Here is a 24,390-nt window from a genome sequence, read left to right as displayed (position 1 = left end):
CACACTGTCTGACTGGTTTTCACATGATCCCCAGCTTGAATTTTGATCCTGTGTCAGATCTGAGAGCGGCTGTGGGCCTTGGAAGAACCCTTTGAAAATGCCTGTGTAGGCCGACCTATCTCAGCACTGAGTGCTCCCTCAGCTTAGCTGCTCCACGTTGAGGAGAAACAGCTTTGGCAGGCCATCAGCTTTCCTCTGTTGCTGCTGCGTATTTGATTTCACTACCGTATTACAAAACTAATATTAGAAATATTCCCTATGCATTTTATGGACTTTATCTGTGCTTTGTTTTCATGTGGTTGTTTCACTTTCCTCTCTGTAGAATTAATAGTATTATTATCAAGGATTAACAAGCTTGGAATTAATCTGTTAATATTTAATTATTACTTATGATGATTTTTTAGAGTTCATACTAGCATTCTTGAATGCCATTTTACAAGCCAGAAAAGAGAGACATGTGCTGGGGCACTGGGATTACACTAAAATCACTGCACCAGTGAGGTTTTTCAGCGATAGCGTCGGATAGTGCTTGATGTGAGATTTAGTTTAAATTGCTGCTGCCCTGATCAAGGGACACTTGGACAGGAAGGTGAAAAAAAAAATAAAAATTTGAAAGCTGAACTGAGCTTTCAAGTTTCACATGGATAATATAGTATTAAATACAGCTCAGTTCTCAGCCTCCTCCTCTGGCAGCAGTTGTTGGCTAGAAGGCTATACCGGCTGCCTGCGTTAAAAACCAGCTTGGCGCCGCGCGGGAGAGCGGCGGGGCTGGCACGGCGCTGGGGAAGTGCCGCCGTCCGTCGTCAACGCTGAGGGCGATCCGAGCGGCCCTCGGCACGGGCCTGCGAGTAATCTGTTCCTAGAGAGCCCGTGACGGTGCAAATGCAGAATAGGTCTCCTTGGAGGTTTAGGACTCTCCAGCAGGGGAATGGGCGCGGGTAATTTTTCAAGATATTTCCAGTCCTCCTAATCTGTATAAGCCCTGAGGCCCTGATCCTCAGCAATGTGTAGACTTCCCAAACCAATAGCAGGGAAGCACCAGCACCCCTTTAAAGGCAGCGTTCAGGCGCCAGTGTAGCCCTGGCTTCAGCAGGTTAGCAGTCGGTGTTATTCCAGAGCGTGGAGAGAGCTGGAGCTCTATCCTCAGGTTTGGCAGCACTGGAAATCTTGCTTTCTACCCCCACTGCCCAGAAGGAAGAATTACTTTTGTATCTCCCTTTTTTCTTGCATTATTTTTGGTTTGGGGGAGGGCTGACTTGAAAACAGATGGTAACAGTGGAGCTAAAGGGCAGCTAAACATTGCATGCAAATTGTTTAATTCAAAATAGGACTTCATAACCTCCTGGCAAGTCCAGGCAAATAGTACCTAAGAACTTCTAGAGCATTGCTTATTGTTGTCTACCTTTGAAATTTAGTTTACACAAAGAACTCGGGGTAGTGCCAAGTAATTACATGGCAGGATGCTCTGTTCTTATGTGTGGTTAGAATCATTACAAAAAGTCTACCATGGACTTGTTCAGGAGTAACTATTCTTCAGTAGCTATTTTGGGTCAACTCAATGCATACTCTATTAGAGGTATTACTTCTACTGCAGAGCAATGAATCATATTAGCAGTCAGGAAGTCACTCACATAATTGTCACTAAATATAATGAATACAGTGCTATTTAAAGTGTTGCAGGATTGTCTGGTAGCATGAAGGACACATTATCTCTCTGGAGCTGAAGGGTAGAAGCTCAGTATTCCAGCTTCTTTCAGTGGTTTGATATAGAAGAAAGTGGATCTGTAAGGATTTGTGCAATGGGACATTGTCATACTCTTAGAATTCCTATATGAAGTAAAAAAGAGTGGTTTGGGAAAGCTTGTAAGTTGATTATAAAGATCTTAACAGAATTCCTCTGCTTATTACAGCCTAGCTTATTAGTTTTAAAATCATTGCCTTTGATTATATATTGAGTCCTGTGTTAACAGCTCTAAAACCCATATTGCGTATCAGAGACTCTGAAAATACAATGATTGTTGCAGGCAAATTCCCTGGTGCTTCATTTGACAAAAAGATGGATTAGAGCAAACTCCAGAGCATTATTATTACCACCTACATGAAAGATTGTTTCTTTTATTTGTATTAATTACTGATTAGTTCTTTATATATCTTCAGCGCTCTCAGATGTTTTGAATGAGATGTATTGCTTTCTCTAGTTTCTTATCTGAAGGGAACCCTGGCAGAAAATGAGCAACTCAACCGCAGTGCACAAGGAAGTCATTCATGTGTTCAAACGCTGTGGTTCAGGGAACACCCGGAGTGAGATTCCTGGGGAGATAAAAATAAGTTCACAGCTAATGCTGCAGGCAGATAATTATCGTCCAGTGAAAAATAACATAATGAGTAAATATATTAATTTATTTTAAATTAGAGGATAGCGGAAAAAGGAGTCACTTGGATATGTTTCCTTGGATGTGCGATTGTTATGGAGCAGTCCAGAACTTCTAGCAGTCGTATCCACGAGAGGCAGGACACCACCTCGCTGGACCGCTGGCTAACAAGGGGAGGAGGTTTCGCTGATCAGCTCAGCCAAGCCAGTTAGTATTATTGACGCTGTCTATATACGCTAATGCTCAAGGGCTTATATAAGCCTGCTGCGTGTTTAGAAATGAATACAGCAAAGTAGCTTCTGCCCCAGTGAATCTACACACTAAATAGGACTCTCAGTGGCAGGAAGTGGGACTGAAATGTAAGTACTTCTGAAGATGCTCTGCCAAGCATGTGTATGTTACATGTGTGTTACTCATGGAGTATGCCAGGAAACATGAGAGATGTTATTTAACGGACTCTCTGCTTTGGACTAGTATGCAAGTGGAGAATCTCTGAGTCTTGATAGAGGATGCAGCTGACATCATCCACGAGGAGGTGATGCGAAGGCGCTCGTGACGTAGAGCAGGGGCCTGCAACCCAGAGCGTGGGGTTAGTCCCACCAGCATTAGACAGGCGTGTAGCAGGCATGTGGGAGATGCTGGGGTTGAAGGCTTCGGAGGCAGCATCGCCTCTCCTTGTCCAGTCAGACAACAGTCCTTGTTGTCTGTTAAGAGCTGTAGCTCTTAATACAACTGTCAGTTGTTGGAGCCTGGGACAACGATCTCAGTCAGGAAAACCTTTTGGTACAAACCCTCTTGGTTTCAGTTTCATGGTCTAGTATGATCAAAGGCCTTCTTCCTATCTGGGAAAAGGTACTTGAAGAAGGAGTAGTTGCATGAGCAGTCAGAGGAAGTTGTGTTTATGAACCTTAAAACATTTCTCAGCCCACGTTTAGCCTGTATAAATCTCGTAACGGAGAAATCCAAGGCAGGTTGCTCAGAATGAGAGCTGTTCTTCAGCATCTTATCGGAGACAAAGAAGGAGGCTCCCTGAGGCTCAGCAGTCTAACTTTCATACATTTTGTGCATGAAAGTGATCACAGCAGCTTGGATGTGAGTGAAAGAGGCAGTTGTTTAAGGTATCAATTAGCATGAGACCAGTATTTCGTTAGGTGACTGTCTAAAATTCAGTGGCGAGCCTTTCATAGCCCAGGGTTTTGCTAAAAGGGTAATTTTTACATAGCCTGTTGTACGTCATCAGCTGATCTGTCATTTTCCATAATTCATGAGCAATGGGGCAAGATTAGACAATAGAGTCTTGGGTGAGAATTCATTAATTTCCTCCATGTTTTGAGAAATGTCAGAGGTGTAAAGCTGAGAATAATAAAAGTCAAACTGCTTAGATATATCTACTGTGTTAGGAAGAATATTACTCTGAGCATCTCTGATAGTATACAGTGTCTTAGTGTGTATGTGTCTTTAATTGGTATGCAAGGAGTTTATCTGCTTTACTGCCTGCACTTATCAGAAAAGATATAAAATGGGATGGTGATAATGGCTGCCTTCAAAGAAAAAGATATGTTCTTTCAAGGGTGTAAGTGCAATAAATCTTTCTAGTTTAAGGGCTCACTGGAAGCAGAAGGATTCTGTTCTGCTGACAACTGAATGTAGGGAACTTTCCCAAGGGAAAACAAATCACGTTTCTCTATTCAAAATATAGTAAAAACTCACTGAAACGTCGTGCTCCAGAATGCATATTACAGTATTTTCTACTGACTCCTTTACCAATTAAGAAGCATTTAAATACTAATATGTTTCTCAAATGGTTTATATGAACTATACAGCACTGAATACACTTAGAAAGCACTTTTGAATGACTATTACGGTAATCTATAATTCAAATTTAAAAAATTTTAAGAAAGTTTAAGAAAACTTAAAAATAGGGTAGGGGAAGGTGCAAAATATACCATAGGAATTAATTTGTACTAACTAAAAGAGATGATGTTGAGTTAATTGCTCTTCCAGAAACATTCTGTGTGTCTATGAAAGGCATAGTTAATACTACTGCCCACGTACAGGGTCTTGAAGCGGTCTTTTGTGAGTTGAAAGAAATCAGTGTATTTACTTAAACAGAACAAAAACAAACAAAAAACAAACTGTATTTGCCAGAATCAGATGTTGTGCTTGACTGCTATGGAGAAACAAAAAAGACAAGGGTGTTTTAAATTGATCTGTCAGTATGGTGCCTTCCAGTGCTCACTTTGTTCATGCAGCCAGCAACTGAGGTTAGCATGAATTTACATAATTCCTTTTCCCTTGAATAATGACCACAAAAGTTGAGTAATGGTATCTAACAAATTTCCGAACTTCTGAGAAGCTGCCGCCTATCTAGAATTGTTTGTTTGTTCCTCATCTCTCCCTCCCCGCCGCACAGTCGCTGCAAGGTGCTCCACACAGCGTATGACTAAACATAATACAATTTGATTTGTGTTGCACTGTTCTCCAAAGAACAAATCTGTAAAATTACGACGTGTGAAGGCTTAACACAATGATATAAAATAGCAGTGGCACGGTTCATATCTTAAACTGACAGACTGATGGTGATTATTGCAAGGACAATGCCCTGCATATGTCAAACGATTTGCAAATAATTTATGTCATCTTATCCTCCATTATTGTTTTTGCAGAGGACATAAACTGTGTCACTAATATTAAACTGTCGACAAAAAAGCCTACCTCAGCTTTTTCCAAGCTGAGAATGCAAAGACATCTGCACAGAGACAAACATGCATATGGCCATCATTTGTCCAACATCTTACACATTGTGAAGGTTTTTTACTTGAAATGCCAACCTATGTGGCAGATGATGTATGTGTTTCTTCAGTCCTGTGATTACCAGCACAGAGCTGCTCGGCAGTGCTGTTCACCTCATCAGTTCCACAAGCTGCACTCCAAGGTGTGTGAAACATTTGCTGGAAGATGGCATCTGACATGCAGCAAGGCAAAGGCATTCTGGTGTGAATATTTGACTCCAGATTTTGTTCAAATCAGGGTCAGATTCTGACCTGGAGAAATTAGTGGGGGTAGAGTTTTAGCACTGCAAAATGGCAATTTGAAAATGGGAATGAATATATTTTAGAAACGGGAAAGCAGAGGAAAGTGGTGCTGTCTCCTGGGTGACTCCCTAGGGGTTGTAGAGGAGTGAGGAAGGGGGGAAGCCTTTATAAACGACCTAGGCTTTATTCTTTTGGAAATAAGCAGATGACAAGGCAATCTTAGTTATTTCTATTTGTTAGGTTGCATCATCTCAGTTACTGTGTTCTTTGTTTATTTTTGATGGTTCATTTGTAACTACCACGAAATGCCTTTGAAGCATTCTTTTCAGAGGTTGTTGTGGTTAAAATAGAAGCAAAAAATGCTGTGCAGTGGATGGAGCATGGAGCTGGAAAACCAGCCTCTAGCCTCCTGGCCTAGATTTTGCCCTGCTCACATTTGGAACAAATTACTTGCAACTGCTGTGGCTTGACTTACTCTTCCATCAGACACGTTTTTCTGTCTGACTCATCCTCTTGCGTAAGTTTGCCAAGCATTTCGTAATCTTTGGCTGGAAAACGCTCTTTTGATAGCGGATCAGTGACGTTTCAAATGCGTTGTGTAGTGATGCATCAAACAACTTCTGCTGGCTTCAGTGCAGGAGATGGCTCCAATTTGCTGCGGTGAGGAGGGCTATATACTGAGAAACACGCTGATTGGATTGAAGGATTGAAAGGGAACAGCACTTTCCTAGTGCTACCAGTTTTTCCTTGCTTTTGAAAACCTCCTTTCTGAAAGCATTTTGCACTTTTAACCCCCTTGGGAGTGAGGAGTCTGCTTCTTGCCCTTCCAAGCTTTTCTCAGTCTGCTCCTCAGTAAATCACAGTTTATGACTACATTGATCACTTTTATTATTATAATACAAGAATGCCAAAGAATTTTGAGAAAACTGCTTTGTCCAAGTAAGTTTTACTCTTTCCAATCTTTCCAATGTTGAATTTTGTCAAATTTAATAGGGCAATTTGTGTGGGAGGTTTATTATTATTTTTGCAATTGTTTGTGATTCATGAGTTAAATCACTTAATTGCAGATTTGGAGCATCGTAGTAGGTTATAGAAACACATCTTGTTGCTGACTAGACTCATTACAGCCATAGGGAGCATCAGATGACTGGTAGCAATTGTCACAAAGAGCGAAGCAGTGTTTCTAGGCTTTTGCTGCAAGTATCTTTTGGCATAGAAAAGAGACCTTTGCACTCCTGCTTAAATGTAATATAGAAGTAATAGTCAGGACTAGCCTAACACTGGTGATCATTACACACATGCATAGACCTACCTGCCTTTTCCAAAACACTATAACCTAAGACAAAATATGTTGGAGAGAAGTTTATTTAAGTAGATAGCAATGTACCCTTCCCATATCCCCAACCTAGTGATCTTAATCAACTAGTCCTTAAACATGCCACAACACAGACTTAAAGCTGCAAATGAAAGAGATCTTGGAGACTGTAATATTACCTATATACTTCTTGGCTAGAAGGCATCACTGATCAAGATACTACACACTTGTGAGGGAAGGAGCCAGCAGAAACTGCAAAGCAATTTTAGAGAGGAATTTACAGGCATTAAAGTGGGAACAGAAATGGACCTAAAGGGAAATTTTTATTGACTTGAAAACTTGAAAAAGGAAAGTGAACAGCTCTTAATCTTCTAGAAGTCCAAGTGGTAACATTTGAGACATGAAAGAAAACAAAATAATTTCAGGCGATGATCCTGTATATTGGTGACAACACTGTCCAGCTCAACAGTGACCGAATGGTGTGACCAGCAAAAGATAGTTTCAAGGTTGGAAAATCTGGCCAAAATTTTATTTTTTTTAGGTAAAGGCAAGAGAAGAGGTGTTGCCATCCATGCAAGGATGACAGAGACATCCTGAGACGTATTGCCAGGGAGACAGACTTGCTGGTGGCCAGTCTTTGGCAGGAAAGGGTGGTAAAAAGTGTAAGAACCTGCTGAGGGAAGACAAACACAGAAGAGGAGAATGCTCTAGAAACTGGGTTATGCCAGAATTTGACTGAACTACCTGGGGGCTAGCTAGTGGTCTTTTCAGCTCCACAGAATTTTTCAGGGCTAACCTGCACTTGTTCCTCCCTGTAATGCTGGCAACAAGACTAATGCAGAGACACCCTGGCTGCTGAGCTAGCTTAGGAAGATCCTCTTCCACGTGCAACAAGACCTGTTACTCTTATTTTCTGTGAATGATTATCCTTTTCATTCTTGTTTCAAATCCTACTGAAGTCTCAAACCCCAGAAGACTAATTGTTTGAGCAGTACTTGCAGGGAGAATGACTATCATATCCCATGTTCTTGAGATCCTTCAGTTTCCTTTTAAATTTAGTTAGACTTCTAGGTAAAAAGTCTGGACTAGAGAGCATTTATGTGAAGTAAAACTTACTTACAAAAACATCTTTATTGAGAAACTGGAAGACTTGCAGCATTAAGCCAAATAAGAGAGGCATGATTTCATGTCAGCTCCTGATTTCAAGTCAGCCTCTACCATTGACCACAGAGGTTAGCGAGGTAGCCAGTCTGTGTGCACAGCTGGAAGTTCTTCACCATACCTAATACTGAGTTTAAAGTCTGCAGCAATAGATGAGAACCCTTGATGTTCTCTATACAAAAAGCCTGTGTTGTCTTTTCAGCAAACGAATTTGGTGCTAAAACACTCGCTCTTTCTCTCTCTCTGTGTATATATGTATGTATGTGTGTACACACACACACACACGTTTTTTTTTTCTTGCAAGCCTCAATAAGCAAAATTGAAGACAAAGTTAACGTTTGCTTTCAGTAGTGGTGCTTCTCTCCTGGGACAATCTCCTCAACCATACTTAACGCTGAGAGTCAATTTTTACATCTCGCTTATGAACCCAGAAAATGCAGTTCCTGTGGGAAATGCTGCAGAGCCAGGTCCTCGGCTCCCTGCAGTGGTCTTGCAGGGGGAAGCTGTGGTATGTCACCATGACATGGTGGTTTAGAGCTATAATGGCATATACAGCCCTCCTTTTAATGTAACCACTTCTGTGCGGGCCAATCCCTTCTATATTTACATGCATAAGAATGTTGGTTAGGTGGCTACCATTTACTTATTTATTTTTATCCCGTATGGATACAGTTGCCTGGGTATAAGCATACTTCTGTTGGTGTCGCTCGCTTTGTTTCCTGAAGCCCTACGATTGCCTTCACACAATGGTGTTTTGCCAGGCTGGTAACTGTTCCTATGGCAAAAATTTCCAGCCTCAACAAGCCCTTGAAGGTTAAAGTTGTTTGAATGTTTCTTTGAGGCAATTACACAATGGATGTTGAGTTCCCTGCCAAATGCTACTTTTAAAAAATGATGATGATGGGGGCGTGAGCCAAGCATTACAAACCTCTGAGGCAGATGACTGCATGTTAACAGTTAGTGACTGACAGAAGAGAAATCGGCCAGGAAAGTTTCAAACTACATCACAGCATAGCCTGACTCTGCTAATGCTTTTTACTTCCAACTCCCACTTTTATCCTAAGATCAGATAACGAGTAGCACTTTTTCTTTGTAACAATTCATTAATCAGAGAAATGATCCTTGCTAGTGTTTAGATGTTTTACTTAATTTGGTACTTCTGGCCTGCTGCCCCAGTAGTGCCAAAATTATTATTTCTCACCCAGCAGGTGATAAATAACAACTTCAGTCATGATTAATACCATGAATTTCTCAACCTGACTAATGCAAAAAACTTCAAACCTGCAGAACAAGTGGGTGATAATTGTTGTGAGAGCCATTGGAGCTGCACTGGGCTTGTAAAGAAAGCAAGCCACAGGAAATGAAGCGTTTGCTAGCAGCACAGCTGATCCTAAGAGGCATCATTAAGTGTGGCTCAGCAGCATTCTCCATGCACAGGGCTGCGCTAGGCTCTTTTTTTCCACAACACCGAGCTTTAAGTATGGTTGAGAGCAGGAGATTGCCAGGTTGTTTGGGTTTTTTCCTCGGGGGTGGGTGGGGGGGAATATTTTTTTAAAAAAAGAGCAGAGAAAATAGCAGGTGAATATCTCATTAATGCCAGTCCATACTGTAATTTTTACTATCTGATAAATGAACACTGTTAGATCCTAGGAAAAGCCTTACTACCACCAAAGTTCCTGTACATAATGTCCCTTTTAAAATTTCATCACATCACAAAATGTGGCTTCGGAGGCTCCCCAGGAGGGAGAGCCCTCTTCATAGGGGGACAGTAAAACTAGGGCCCCAGGAAAGGCTCTCACCTGGAAACAGAGATCCAATGCGGTAGGGCCAGTGGCTGAAATCCTGGTCCCTTTGCAATTGATGGCTGTCTTGCTGGTGCAGAATTGTTGCTCCATTTTCCCCGCTGTGGGTGCTGTGAACCGGGATATGCAGTACCCCCACATCCAGAGACACTGCTAAATTAAGCAGGTTGAACGCTAGTTTACCTCCTTGGGAGAATTATTCTTGCTTGTTAGAAGGTATAAAGGAAAATTGGTGCCCTTTAATGGTCTTTTTTTAAAAAAAACAAGACCCTCAAAAAACTATAGCTGAAGCAATAATATATTGGGAGAAACACAGGATATTTCAGGCTCAGAGTTGAGTTTTTGTTTTTCAGATAGGCCTGTGCTCACTTCACGCAAAAAACTCAGCCCATGCTGTGTGTTGTTCGAACAGTTCATGAAGGTTTCTATACTGCCAAGGCAGAAGGCCTTGCTGTGCAGATCTAAGGCAGTAACAGAACAGCTGACAGTAGTGAGCTCTTCTCTTGCTATAATGCACTAAATAATAACCTTTGCCCGCAGGACACAATTCTGAGCGTCCAGTAACACTGCCACCTTTCATGCCCAAAGTAGCATAATATGAACAAAAAAAAAAAGCTACTAAAAACTGAACTTTGTTTCAGTCTGAAACAATCACGCACCCCCCCACACACCTCAGCACTGCAGGCAGCATTCTGTTTTCGCAAACTTTCCTGTTTGTTCTATCTCCATTAGTCAAGAAGAGAATCCACTACTTTCTAACTAGCACTGAGCAAAACTTGTGCATCTCCATGTGAACCTATTAATTCATGAAACAAAAAGGCAGCCAAAAGGAAGAGAAAACATAACCATGGGTAATATTGTATACATTATTAAGAATCAGTAAGTGTTTACTCAGTTATGTATGTTTTCATGGATTTGGGTGCAACGTTACTTGAGTTACTCCTGCAGTTCCTGGTGGGGTATATTTGGAGGATATATGCTAAGCCACAGTGCAGCTGTTACTGGCATTCTTTCTGTTAGAAATCTAGTTTTTGTCTTAATTTGGGAAACTTAAGAAGTTCCAGCTGTCTGCTTGCTTCACCCAAAATAGCCTCTGGGAACTTGGGATTTTTAAGCTGTAAAAGCTATAAAGGAAAATAAGTCTTATCACCCAGACATCCTACATGAGCCAGTCTGTAGGACTTCCTGATCTGATTCCTGCCTCTAGTCCAGCAATTATACTTTGATCATGGCATACCTTCTAGAGAAGCAGAAAACCCAAGTGTAAAGGCAGAGATATCCAGGTAACTCATAGACTTTCACAGCCTTGGTCTACTAGATGAGCGGGACATGCAGACTAATAGAAAGCCCCCTTTACTTTGCCTTGGATAAGGCAGGTTGACTGACTTGCACAACTCCCTTGCTATAAAGGTTGTTGGGTACTTTTTTTCTTCCATCCTTTAATCAACATTTTATTGCTGTTTTTTTGTTTTTTTTTTTTCCTTTAAACTGATGCACAGCATTGTAGCAGCAGTCCAACCTTCTAGCATTGGTGTCCGTCCTTCTCCAGATTCTGGCTTCCTAATTTTTCAGAGTGGTCTAGAAGCTTTGTTCCTCAGTGCTTAGATCAGTCTGCTCTGTGGTCATGTTAGCAATGTAACTTTGAAAAAGTCCGGAAAGTATCCTGTACTCATGAAGCACAAAGTATGTCCTTTGTCTACATTTTTAATATCTATTTTTTGACATTAGTCACAAAGCCGAGATTTTTCTTGTAGTTCTAAGTCTACATACTGTAATACTTCATTGACTAGAATGACGTGCAGTCTCAGGTATAGCCAGCTCTGTGGCAAACATGCCATACATGTAAGTATGCTTTTTAGTTAAGGAAGTAAAGAATGTTTTTCTTTTTGATAACTTAATTAGTAAGCAAATTGTAAAGCCACACACGAGGAGCAAGGAGAGGCATGGTTAAACTTTCAGCTATTTAATTTAGCTTTCAGATCTCAGTCTCTGCATGTCGTCTCACTTCAATATTGGAAACTTTGTGTAATTTGCCTGTCTCTGTAAGTGCAGGCTGAGTAGTTCAGACAGAGTTACACAAACATTACAAAATATTCTAGATGAGACATATAGCTTCCTCAGTGCTTTTCTTTCCCTTTCCCTCTGAAGTTAAAAGCTTGTTAGATGTTACTGAACAGAATATGCGATGTCTGGGTTCTCAGCTACCACTTGTTTGGTGGCAGAAATTATCACTAAATAGGAATTATATTTCGAAAACGGTATTGGTATGAAATGCACACTTGTGAAATTTTCTAAGACTGAAATGGAGGACAAAGTGCAATTTTTCTCTCTTAGCAAGAGTGATTTGATAGAAGGCCAAGAGAACCATCTAAGCATTGGTACTACGGCCAGTTTAAGACTCCAGTATTAATCCTGGAGAGCAGGATTAATTTTCCAGTTGAGCTGGCAACAGTATGAATAAGTAGTAGCAGTAAGTGATCCTTTGTGAGCCACAAGGAGTCAAGAGGTACCCTGCCAATCCAAGGTACACAGATGCTTTCTGCTGAGTTTTGGAGAGATTAGGAAATGGCAGCGAAAAATCTCACGACCACTGCATAACCAGTTTAAGCCTTTAAGCATTTTGACACTAAGAAGGACAGTCAAAAGAACGTATTTCATATTAACAAAATGAAATGGTTCCAATTAATCAAACTGCTTTACCTGGTTCCCAGATGTGCTTGGGGAAAAGTGTTTTTGCCATCAACATATTGCCTCCTCTCCTAAAAGTTTTTTTCAGCACTTTTGGAAAAGTATCAAATACAACCGACAAAGCAGAATAGAGAGGAACACAGAGCTATAGCGTGGTTCACAGAAATACCAGTCAGATAGTGGCCTTCACTACACAAAGGCAATCTCCCTTACAAAGTTCTGCATTGCCAGGATTTTGTGGAGTACCACAATGATATTTCTGTGCTTACTGCTGTATTATTGTGCCTATATGCACCACAGGAGAAGATGAAGGCAAAAGGACCAAGGCATGCCAACCACAGACTCATACCTCAATACCTCTTTTGCGAAGGTAAGCACCTCAGCAAGCACTTCAAAGTTCAGAAGTAGTGTTAATGTACTGTAGGTGGGAACAGGTAGAAAAGACGCTTACAAAGCAAATCCAGCTCTTGGACAAAGAGCAAGACAAACTGAGGAGGAAAACTGGGAAGTTGCTGGGAGAAAACATGTAAATTAAAAAACTAAAGGAAAACAAGAAATAAAACGAGAGGCAGAACACACTAAGAAATAATGAGAACCAACAGCTGGTTTGACACAAAGCAAGAACTGTCTGAATAAAACTGCCTTGGCTGTGAGCTGCACAGCTCCAGGTCATCTGTATCACCAAATTCCTGAATGTATTTTGTCTCAGGCAGGAAAACATGATTTTTCTAATGAGTCCTTTCATTCCCAGCTTAGTAATTCTCACAAGTTTACCAAGTAGCTGTTCTCTAAATGTCCTGTCACCAGAATCCTGTTGGTCTCTTCTAACTCGTGCCTGTGACCATGTCACCTCAGACATCACTTCTGAGGCACCTGCTAGCAGTCTAAGGAGAGGACAAGAACACCTTCTCTACCATAAAGAACATCTTTCAGGGACACCGTTGAGAAGCTTGCAGTTCTTCAACTCGTAAGTAACCTTGGCCTTTGTGGTGACAGGGCTTCACTTTCAGCTGCCAACTTCCCATCTTCCACCAGTGCAGTAGTCACTGGAAAGATGAAAAAAAATCTTGAAGTGTTACTCTCATAGGAATTGTGGGAGGGGGAAGAAACAAGAGAGAGAGAGAGAGAGACTTAAAGCCTTACTTTTCACTCACCAGTTTATAAATACTGGTCCCTTTGTAAACATGAAGTTTTGAAGTGCAAGCACTTGAAAAGCTGGGGGACACGAGGAAGAGGAAGTATTTTCCTACGATTAGTCTTACTATGTAGTCAAATGACTTCTTTGCTATTTCATGCAAATTGTTTTCCTTTTGTCTTTTTGCTATGAGGATCAGCAGAATCTATTTATAACATAAATATAAAAATTAGGAAGAAAAACTTTTTAAAGTATTTTATTTTTGAATATAGATACAGGATTTTTCCAAGGTCACTTAATCTTAAAGTGGCATACAGGCTATTAAAATGGAAGTGCCCCATAGAGTCATTTCAGGTTAGATGTGTACAATATATTCTACAACACAACAACTGCATTTAAAGCTTTTTCTTGCTCCAGAATGAATTGGCAGCTTCAAAAATCTAACATATCTTTCAATTTTCAAAACCAATTAATTGAACAACAAAAACAATAGTCACTTCTCAGACAAGATCCATCCCGACCAAACAACATGCTTATCTTAGTAAGGACCTCTTAGCAGACCTGGATGTAGCACTTGAAGAGCTGTCTTTATCATGACCCTCAAAGTACTGCTGCTCTATTCGTCTACAAAAGGCTATGAGATTACTGTAGTTTTTCACTTTTTCAGAGAGTTCATCAGTGGTTAGCTGAGTAGTAAGGATTGTGAACAGATGTCCAAATACCAGAGCATCCAATTCAGTTGGTCTGTAAAGAAAAAAAAATATATTTTGGAAGCCAAGTCCTGATAAAGAAAAGCCCTGCTGTTCTAAGTAGCTTTTAGATAGCCACATAATCTAAGAAATAGGAAGTACTCAAGCAACACTCTGAACTTACAGAAACACATTAAACTTTGTATTCAGTATATTATTATACTGCTAACTCTCAGTACAGTATCTATTTAAAAGTCATTTCTGGTAGCTTAGAAATGTGGAAACAGCACTTAGGGAGTGGCACAGTTACTGATCCAGTATCAGCTGTGTTCCAGCCTCTGAGTTCTGTAGCAAGGGAAAATGCTTAGAAGTCTGGATTATGTCCTCCTGCCCCCAGTTCCCCTGCAGATGTGAACAGTAAACCCAACCCTTATCTTGCAAAACCAAAGAGGAGGGGAGAATAATGCATAAAGCACCCTCCTGTCCCTTCCTGTGCTTATCAACATTCAAGAATCATTTACACAATAGGGAAGATGAGCTCCATGATGAAAGCAGCTAGAACCATCTCTTTTATGAAAAAGGACTAAGCAGAAGAAAACAGGTATTTCATTTTTGTTCCATAAAGGAACAGTTTATTGAATATTTTCAGTCCTACCTTATTTTAGGCATAAGCCTTCTGTACTGAAATGTCAGACCTTAGCATATAAGCAGTCTGTAGACAAACAATAAGTACTTTTTCAGATATATTAATAACTTCACTAGTACAAAAGGCAAACAGCAGGAAGGTTTTCTAAGAAGTTTTTAGCCTTTCCATTTGTGGGCCCCTAAGAATTCTCCAGTGGAGATGTGTATCCTTGTATAACAAATTCAAATCTGTTGGCAACAGGCTACTTTTCTTATTTACCTCCTACAGCCTCCCAGAGGTCACAGCCTGAAAAACACTGGACTAAGAACATACTTTGGTAATATTTCAGACAGTTCAAAGGCAAAGGCTGAAAATGTACCAAGGAAGCCTGGCTTACAATTAAAAACAAAAACTTCAACCTATTTTCTTTAGAAATAAACACAGAAATTTTAGAACATAGTTCATTGTGCTTAATAATGATTTAATAAGGTACAATTCAAAGTTACTCTGTAGTGCATACTATATCTACTTAATTTATACTACCCACCTAGCCTCAACTTTGAAAAAAAATAAGGGGTAAAGACACAGAGAAAAGTAACCAAGTCCATATGCTGCCTTTTGAAGATATTCCTCTGTCCAACTGTAGTTATCTGAAGTCCAGACTTCAGCAATTCCCAGTCTGATCTATATGCAGAAGACGAGAGGTACTGATGTGAGCTACACTGTCAGCAAATTTGATAATTTCCTGGTTCCGCCTCCTTTTAAGACCCTGAGGCATGGGTGACCTGGACAAAGACTTCCAGCGGGATATAGAGGTGAGCCATCCCAGGAGAACTAACTCTTCTCAGAAGTTTGAGTTTGCTCTTGGTTAATTGTCTCTCAGCCCTCTTTCGTGCACAAAGGCATGAGCTGTTTTGTCATTTTCAGTATTATCTCCCCTATTACCGACCAACACACACAACCTCTAGCACTGGCTACAGAGGATACCAAAGCAAGGACATAAGAAACCCCAAGGTTTCTGAAGAAGTTTAGCGCACCACACCTACCAGCATTATATATAACCCAGCAAGTAATACAAACCCAGATATTTTTTTTTAATATTGAATTATAAGTAGGAAAAGAAAAATAGTATTTTGCAATTCGAACACACTGATGAAAGCAAAGGACACCCCATGAAGGGTAGATTTTTTTTCTTTATAATGCGAACCTTAGCTTTCACTCTGTAATTGGTCCTTTGTTGAATAAAAGCTATTATTCTCCTACAGTTCATACAGTGTGCAGACGTCCTCACACTAATTCAGTTCATTCAGAGCTGTCACTGATGTTAACAAGGGCAAGAAAAGCTGTCTTAGTCAGAACTGCACGATGCGCGTTTACGGACCTGTACCCAGTGGGGTATGTTACCTGAGAAATGCAAGCAAAGCTTTAGGTGTATCATTTTTATAAGAAATTAGCTGTGTAAAAGTATAAGTTTGCTGCTTGTGTAAGCTATGGTGCATTCTACAAAAACAAAATGAAGTAAAACAAAACCTAAAAGAGAAAAAAAAAATACACATATCTTATAAGGAAAGTTTCTGTAAAACTGATGATCACTTTTTTTTGTATTTGCAAATTATATAAATTTGTAAATATTATGATTTTGTAATTTATAAATTATGTAGTATATTACATTTGTATTTACATTCCAGTCACATATTTGAGTCTCCTTAAATAATCAGGTAGTGTTACAGTAAAACAGGAGTGTTTCATGTATACATATATCACACTTTTGAATGTAACATTTCAATAAAGAGTTACTTACTGCTTATTGAAGAAATATGGTTGTGTTCCTAATCTCTGGGAGAGAGCCTGGCAACACTGATCTACATCTTCAAGCACCTATCAAAACACACAAAACAGAAAGTATCTATATTGCCAGGAAACAACAACACTATGAAATAACCTCCGTATTGTACTTGTGCCAACAGCAGAAACACAGAATACAGAACAGCTCAAAAGCTGTTACAGTCAGACCTGTACAGTAGGCAGATAGCTAAGAGGTACTTAATACATTTGGCATTTAGCAATGCTGATGAAGTGCTTTCCTTAATATTTATAACGGAGCTTAAAGGTACCTACTTCTACCACAAAACTGCTTTGTATTTTTCTTAGACTTCAGAGGGGAAGCCACAATTCTGCGAAGGGCACCTCTTAACACCATGCAGGAAGTGGTGGCCATAACTTCTAATCCTTTTTCAGGACCATGGCCTAAACTAAAACTAACAGGAGATATACATGGGAAATGTATGGGAAAACATCTCTCTCCCCACACCCTCAGACTGAATAAAATGTAAAATTTCGTGTTGCTGAAGGTGGTGGACACCTGACTGCAAATAACTAAGATAACTAAAAATATATTTTTTACTACCCCTGCTGTATAAAAGTTTTACTTTTCTAAAGTTTTAAAAAAAGAAAGGAAGAAAATAGCATAAAGAAGTAAGTTTTGCCTTTTACACTGACCTGTTCAAGTGACTTGCCAGCCCATCCAATGGCTTTCATCTTTCGCCTGATCTCCCATTGCTTCTGATAGGACAAAATGCGGTTAAGAGGCCACGGGTAAGGGGAGCCATACCTCGGGTGAGTAATCTTTGTTTAAAAACAGAAAGTTACATTTTTATAACAACAAAAAACCCAGGTAATTTATTTACAAAATAGCTAATGTTAACATGTATCAGACAAAGTTACACCTTTGTCAGAAACGGAGTTGTAAAAGAGAAAGGGAGTTGTGTGATATACTGTAATTATTTGCACAGAATGTGCAGTTTGCAGCATGACTGTTTATTACCTTAGAAATATATATAAAACATCTATTTTGCAGTCAGCTACCTCCAGTAATGACACACAACTTCCATAAAATGTATATGTAAGCAAAATTAAAGTGAAAAGACTGAATCATTAGTCATATAAACCTAAATGTTTCATTTATGAGTAGGGATTTGCAATTGTGAGCAAAAGTGTTTTCTCATTAAATTTTAATTAAGATAAATGCTGCAGAACCACTCACCTCCTCTACTGTAACATCATCACACCACTGGAGATACAACTAGGAACAGAAAGAACACTTGCTAGAACTTCCCAATAAAGGAAAATAGACAATCATTTCTCACTAGAATTTTCTTTTCTATATTAGATTAAGTTTCCATTTAATTCCTTCTATTAGACCTCTGAATGCAGAAAAGAAATTAAAACTGGAAAGCAAAAGCCCAGTTGCCAGCTCTTACTTAACCCGCACCAGGACCAAGCTGAGACTGAAGACACTCTCTTGTTGCCTACATGCCATGCAGAATCTGCACACTGGTGGCCAGCCTGTGGCTCCTGAGCCACATCTGCTTGCAAGTGTTTCCAACACAGTTTCTCTGTTGAGGTCGCATTACATAACTGGCCACAGATACGGAGCGCACAGTAAGCTAAGCGTGGACTAGGCACGCAAGCACGTGGACTGTGCAAGCTGACAACAGGGCTGCCCAGCACAGCCATGGGATGGGGTAGGATCCCAGGAAACACTGACACATCCATCCATCCATCCACAGAAACAGACTACTCTTATAGCTATATGACACACTTCAAAGAGCTAAGGGGAATTTTGTGTGTGCCTTCTGTCTATTAACCTATTTCAGCAAGCAGCCCACTGGGTCAAGAAAATTTACTTCTGCCTGCTTTTACCTCAAAAGTTGAAGACCTAATCATAAAATATGCAGTACTTCCACTATGAGAAAAAAAAATCTTAAAGCTTTTTTGTCTAAAATCGCATATGCAAAGTGTGTGGAACTACTATTGTTTTGCGTACCTCTGCTGTCAAGAGCATATTATTGACTAATTCCATGTAGGCTTTCATCTCAGCTTTTTGGACTTCATCCAACCCATCACTGAGAGAATGGCCCTAATGGGGAAAAAGAAAAAACAGACAAAACTCAAAAAAACCCAAAAAACAAACCATACATACGTGCAAGAGAGGATATTGGAATATTCAGCAATGCCCAACCCAGGGACCGCTGAATGAGCTTCGATGAGTTTTGGCTCAGATCTTGAGCTCTCATATAGTACAACGGCAAATTAAATAAGTACTTTTTTATATAAAATTTCCTTTAGTATTAAACACAAATCATCATAATATAAGTTAGCTAATTGCAAGAAATGTAAACTATTTTCAGTTACAGATGAACACAGTTTAATGCACAGCTTTCCAGTTAGTGCATTTCTGTGTCACAAAGTACACACGTTTACATGTGATAAAGCTTTATCAACTGCTCAGTAAACAGACATTGTTTTTAAAACTGCACACACACAAAAAAAATCACAAGCAAGCATAAACAGCATCTGACACTTGAAGATTTAAACCAGTAAGCTCTGGATTTAAGAGTTCTATTTCTGAGACCCAAAGATAAGGCACATGGGCAGAACAAAAAAAGGGGGGGCTCAGGAACTGAAACTAGTAGGCAGAAATCCTGTACAGAATTTATTGACAGAATCTGAGCAAAAACAACTCCCAGTATATCTTTCTTTTAAAAGGGCACTAGATTTCTACACAGTGTTTTTTTAAAAAAGGTAACATTCCAGAAGAGCACACTAAATTAGCACAGGTGCCAAGCATGATTAACTTGCCATTCAGTAATTTATGAAGAAAATGTATTGTTACCTTGGCTTTTACAAACTGGACTATGGGCCCAAGTTCAGATACTACTTGATTTCCCACATGAATAAAGGGCACTTTGCCTGTAACATGAGAAATGTATTTTAGTAAGAGCATTTTATACATGCAAAAAAAAAATATAATTTCCAGTTTTTGAAACAAGTAAATATTGCAGGTATACCCAAGCATTTTTTTCTTCAATAAGCATCGGTAAAGTTCTTCAATACTTAGCTTACCAAGCTTACATTTTTAAAAACAGTATCATAACAATACTATAGCGATTTGTACTTTAATAATGTCTCTTGCTTTGCTGGAAAGACTTAATTCAGCATTTCTCCAAAGCACAGCTGGGAAATGCTAGGAAAGCAAACAGAGCCCTTGGCTAGTTTTATGGCATAGCACATTCCCACCCTCCTCCTAATGCGCTGCTGAGGAGAGGGCTGCCGAAAGGATGACAGCAGACGTGGCACTGTGCCCAGCACAGCAAGCAGCGAGAAGCACAAGTGCACGGGCAGCAAGGACCAGTCTTGACTCTCTCTCCTTCAGATTCCCCCTCAATGGACCAACTGGCCCCTAGTAGTTGCCCTCCATCTTTATCCTCTGTGAGCTGGCATTTTCAAGATGTGGTGAGGAACAGATTTTCAACGTTAGACCCATACCTTCACTCTCTTGGGGTGGGAGGGAGGGAGAGAGGGCAAGGAAAGGAAGCATTTCCATCATCATGGAGGCAACCGGCTTAAAAGCCTAACATCAGCAAAGACAAATGTTCAGTCTGTGCAGCTGAGCCCTGAGCATCCAGCACAGGGCATGGCTAGAAATGGCCAGTCCTCAAAAGGAAATTGAAAACGAGCGTGTCACCGATACAACTCAGGGCTGTGGAAAGGAAGGCTTCCAAGTATTTCTGCTTGGTAACTTCTTTCTCTCATGCAGAATTGGGGTGAAGCTTTAGGACCGGCAGAGATAGCAGCCGGCGGCCTGTTGCACACAGCGAGCTGCAAGGAAGGACAGCAGTTGCCTTTTTCCCCGCTCCCAGTACTGAACTCGTGAGGCCGAGGGCTCCTGCACGCAGGAGTCACCCAGTCCACATCATTCACCTGCTGCATCTCGCACCTGCTGCAGCTGACAAATACCACCCCCAAGCACCCTGCCAGCTTAAGAGTAAATCTTCTGTGATTATTTGCATCATTGCAATTGCCCATAAAATGGAGACAAAAGCTGGAGGCTTTATATTACTGAAGAAGCCCTCATGACCACAGAGAGGGAAGGAGCCTGCCTGGTGCAAGGGGGACAGCACGCACTTACTTTCCCATCCCTCTGTGGGCAAACTCTGCCCTCTATAGAGAATGCAAAGAGCAAGATCAATACCTGCCTGACTCCAAATGCGTTATTAGTACTACATTCAGCAAATGCAAAAACATTCATTCTTTTCACTAAAACTCATAAAACCTACTGTTAGGTCTAGTTCAAACAGAGTTCATTCTAACAGCAGTTTCAATCACAGTTTTTATCTTGAGATTCACTTCTCAGTGGCTTACGCAGCATAAGGGTAATAAATGAAGTGCACCATACCAACAAAAGCCTCATCTGAATCCGTACGCTGTGTATTACGATGGAAACGCAGGCCTTTCTGAGCTGCAGAATCCAATGGTTTCAGTCAGACTGCACTTCACACAGAAGGACAACCTTTTGGTGTTTCACTTTTGACTACCTCGGAAAAGATTCTGTCATTATGACAACTGAGATGCAGATCTCTGCCTAGCGCTGCTGTGAGACAGCAGTGGTGGGAAGGGAGAAGGGAGCAAATAAACCTTCTGTGAAGAATCATTAAAGAGCCAAAACATTACAAAGAAAGGAAATTGGGAAAATGAATAAAATTTACGAGGATTCCAGAAATAAGGACAGAGAGATTCACATCTGTTTTCTCACCTACACTTAAAACTGAACCAGTATAAGCTTCCCTCTTCTGCTCAGTGTTTTGCAGCCAGCAGAGATAAAAGGGGTTCAGATCCATATTATAATATCAAATGCTACTGAGTATGAATATGGGAGGTGGATTGCAGAGGAAAAAGAGAATGCAACTATTACAAGTCTTGTTCCTAAGCATGTAAAAAACTCCTCTGTGCATGGATTCAGCATTCCAAAGCTACCTTTATTCATTAAGGAATGTATCTCCATATTTTGCTATGATTTTCACTGCTGCCAAGCAACGGGGTTTTTTTTTTGAATAGAGTAATCCTAGATGCTTTGACTGAAATAGCAAGTAGCAGCGGTACAATTCATATAGTCTGCAAATATATAAAGACAGGCATTTCCATGTTACATACTATTGCCAGAGCCAGGTAACTGGCAAATAAATATGTCCCAACACAAAAATTTGGTAAGGATTGCAAGGATTTTGAGCCCTGCATTCAAAAAATTTCTTTGGGTAAGTTTTTAGGCAACCAGCACCCCCCGCACACTACAAACATTGTACACTACCAATATGTAATTTATGGATGTTGGTGGGTTGTTTGTTTGGATTTTTTGAGGACAATCTCATGGATCAGAGAAGGACTTAAATGTGCCTGTCACCCTTAATACTGACAATGTACCCTTCATTTTCTCAAGTACCTACACACCAACAACCATCCCCAGACAAGGTAACAAAAGACACTCTTTGTCCTGTTTTGTTTCACTCCAGCAATGGGAAAACATGGCATTCACTGGTCAACAGGAATGGATGCAGAATAAAGACATTTTTGGAAATAAATGTCTTTCTCTTTTATGACACAACTCTGAGGCATTTTAGAGAAGGTTTCCACCAGACATCTGAACTGTATGAACACTGTATATAGCTGCCGCCTTCACAGGCTTGGCTACATATTGTACTGATGTTACTTTGCAGTTGACTGTTTTAATTGTTTACAGAACAGAAATTGCACAGGGGTGGCGGGGTGGGGAAGGCAACACACACAGGGTAGCACAGACTGACTGTTATCAGCAAGACAAGGCGCAGTTGCCATGGTATCGCAATGGAGGTGCAACACAGTAATGTAAATGAAGGCCACACTTACCAGATGGGGACATATACTCTGCGTTTGCCCTACAGACCACACGGACTGGCAGATTGCACATTTGCAAAAAGGCCTGGAAACAAAGAGTAGCATTAAAAAAAAAATATTAATACACCTGTGACAAACAAATGCATTGCTCTCGATACATTTGGCTAAATGTTAGCTAATACTTAGCACACGCTTATGAAGTATAGCTCCTTGCATATTCCTTCCCACTTCACATTTACAATAGCTGTCAGGTTTCCTAGCAAACACTGCCACAAGTTTTGTTGTGTGATACAGTCAGAACACAAGTCTGCTTTGGGAGAAAGTATTTATTATCTGTAAATTATGTGAATCATGGAGGGTTTAAGTGATCGATCTACTGTTACTGCCTATCTATAACCTTAGATTCAAAGCATTCTCAGCAGGATACTGATTCTTGTCATCACCTGTCATTACCATGAAATCTTTAGCGTGTGTCTGCTTAAATAGTAAAATATCAAGAAAAGTACTTGCAATTTGGATAAAACATGGCAAATAAGGAACCTCTTAATCTCTAGAGCCTCTCATAGCTGAACTAAAATCCTATTGTCCATTTTGTCTTTGCAATTACAAAGGCCAGAATTCCAGATTTCACAATTACAACTATTAATCTACTGTGGTCTGAGGCTAAAAAGACCAAGAGGGCCAGGATGAAAAATACTGTTTAACTTGAGGGATGGCATGTTCACTGCATTTGTTGCAAGTGAGCAGATCAAAGCCAAAATACTAAGTGCTTTGGGTTCTCGAGAAGGGCAAACAGCACAGTATCCTTTTTAAACATTTTGGAAACTGCCATCTCAGCCTGAGCCATGTGTGCTCTGTTTGCATTTGATTCTCACTCTGCAGAACCTCTGTGTGTCCGTTAAATTCCCAAAATGCAAACCAACATGAGACTCAATCTTGGGTTTGGTCCAAACTGGGACATAAGAGATTCAGAGGTGATCCCACCTTCCTGCTCACAGGGGCCCTTGGGGGCTGATAAACTCAAGTGGAAAGTATAAACATAAAGCAATATAGTTATTATTTTAATAACTGATTTAAGACATCACTCCAGCCTGATTACAAACTTTTTTTTATTAAAAACAAAATAAATAACTTTCCTAAACACACGAAAGAATACATACTCTTTCTTTGTTTTTTTTCAAGGTGTCTCCCACCCTCATCCCACTCTGTGAAACTTTTGTTCCCATGTTTTATGGCATTAAGTGAGGATGAGGAGAAGGACAGATTACAAATTAGCCTCAGTGAGCAGATGCCAGACCCAGGAATCATCTATTCTAGTGATTTTTTTTCCCATTTCATTCAGTCTTCTCCAGGAACTTAGAATGGGAGAAACACTGATCTTGGTAAGATTAGGAGAGGCAGAAATTAAAGAAGACAATATAAAGGCACTGGGGAGAGAGAAAAGCAAAAAAATAAGCTAGATAGCACCCAACAAAAGCCCTCTCACAGATTCCCAGAGCCTGACCTAACCATAATTACATCCAAGAAATCAATCCCCACAGCAAAAAGCAGCACTGGCCACTTTCTGCACAAGCCTCCTCCTAGCTCTTCAAATTGCAGTATCCAGCAGTAAGCTGTGCTCTCTAATCTTAGATATAGAAGTAATCCAAACCTTAACTACACTGAGATCAGTCATCTGCACTAAATGAAAACATAAGGCATTAATTAATATGGACATCAACCCCATTCCTAACTTTGAAGCTTCTGTAGTAATCATGAAGCAAACAAAACAACCACCATTACCTACCAACCAACCCTTCTCTTCTCCTCTGCCCTCTCGCATTGCTGTTTCCCAGATGCTAACCTAAGTTGATGTTAA

The 24,390-nt window shown here is 40.2% G+C and overlaps 1 protein-coding gene and 1 long non-coding RNA gene across 5 annotated transcripts in view; one reads left to right on the top strand and one right to left on the bottom strand.

Moving 5' to 3' along the window:
* The window catches only part of LOC134142162 (uncharacterized), a 63,684-nt gene extending 48,422 nt beyond the window's left edge, over window positions 1-15,262 (top strand). Inside the window, exons 3-5 of the long non-coding RNA XR_009958792.1 lie at window positions 12,674-12,743; window positions 13,181-13,340; window positions 15,111-15,262. This is a non-coding gene — a long non-coding RNA (uncharacterized LOC134142162). The remainder of the gene's footprint in view (window positions 1-12,673; window positions 12,744-13,180; window positions 13,341-15,110) is intronic.
* Window positions 13,749-24,390, bottom strand: part of MTX2 (metaxin 2) — a 42,140-nt gene continuing 31,498 nt past the window's right edge. For 3 of the 4 annotated variants that reach the window (XM_062578951.1, XM_062578948.1, XM_062578949.1), the window contains 7 exons: window positions 22,545-22,617; window positions 19,498-19,574; window positions 18,649-18,741; window positions 17,866-17,904; window positions 17,322-17,447; window positions 16,624-16,700; window positions 13,749-14,252 (listed from right to left, as the gene is read on the bottom strand). In XM_062578951.1, coding sequence (XP_062434935.1) covers window positions 14,042-14,252; window positions 16,624-16,700; window positions 17,322-17,447; window positions 17,866-17,904; window positions 18,649-18,741; window positions 19,498-19,574; window positions 22,545-22,605 — 684 coding nt within the window. In that variant the 5' untranslated portion in view covers window positions 22,606-22,617 and the 3' untranslated portion in view covers window positions 13,749-14,041. The remainder of the gene's footprint in view (window positions 14,253-16,623; window positions 16,701-17,321; window positions 17,448-17,865; window positions 17,905-18,648; window positions 18,742-19,497; window positions 19,575-22,544; window positions 22,618-24,390) is intronic. The other variant, XM_062578950.1, reaches the window with a different exon arrangement.

The sequence above is a fragment of the Rhea pennata genome, chromosome 6, assembly GCF_028389875.1.
Source record: "Rhea pennata isolate bPtePen1 chromosome 6, bPtePen1.pri, whole genome shotgun sequence".
NCBI lineage: Eukaryota > Metazoa > Chordata > Aves > Rheiformes > Rheidae > Rhea > Rhea pennata.
This window is presented reverse-complemented; position numbering and strand designations above follow the sequence as displayed.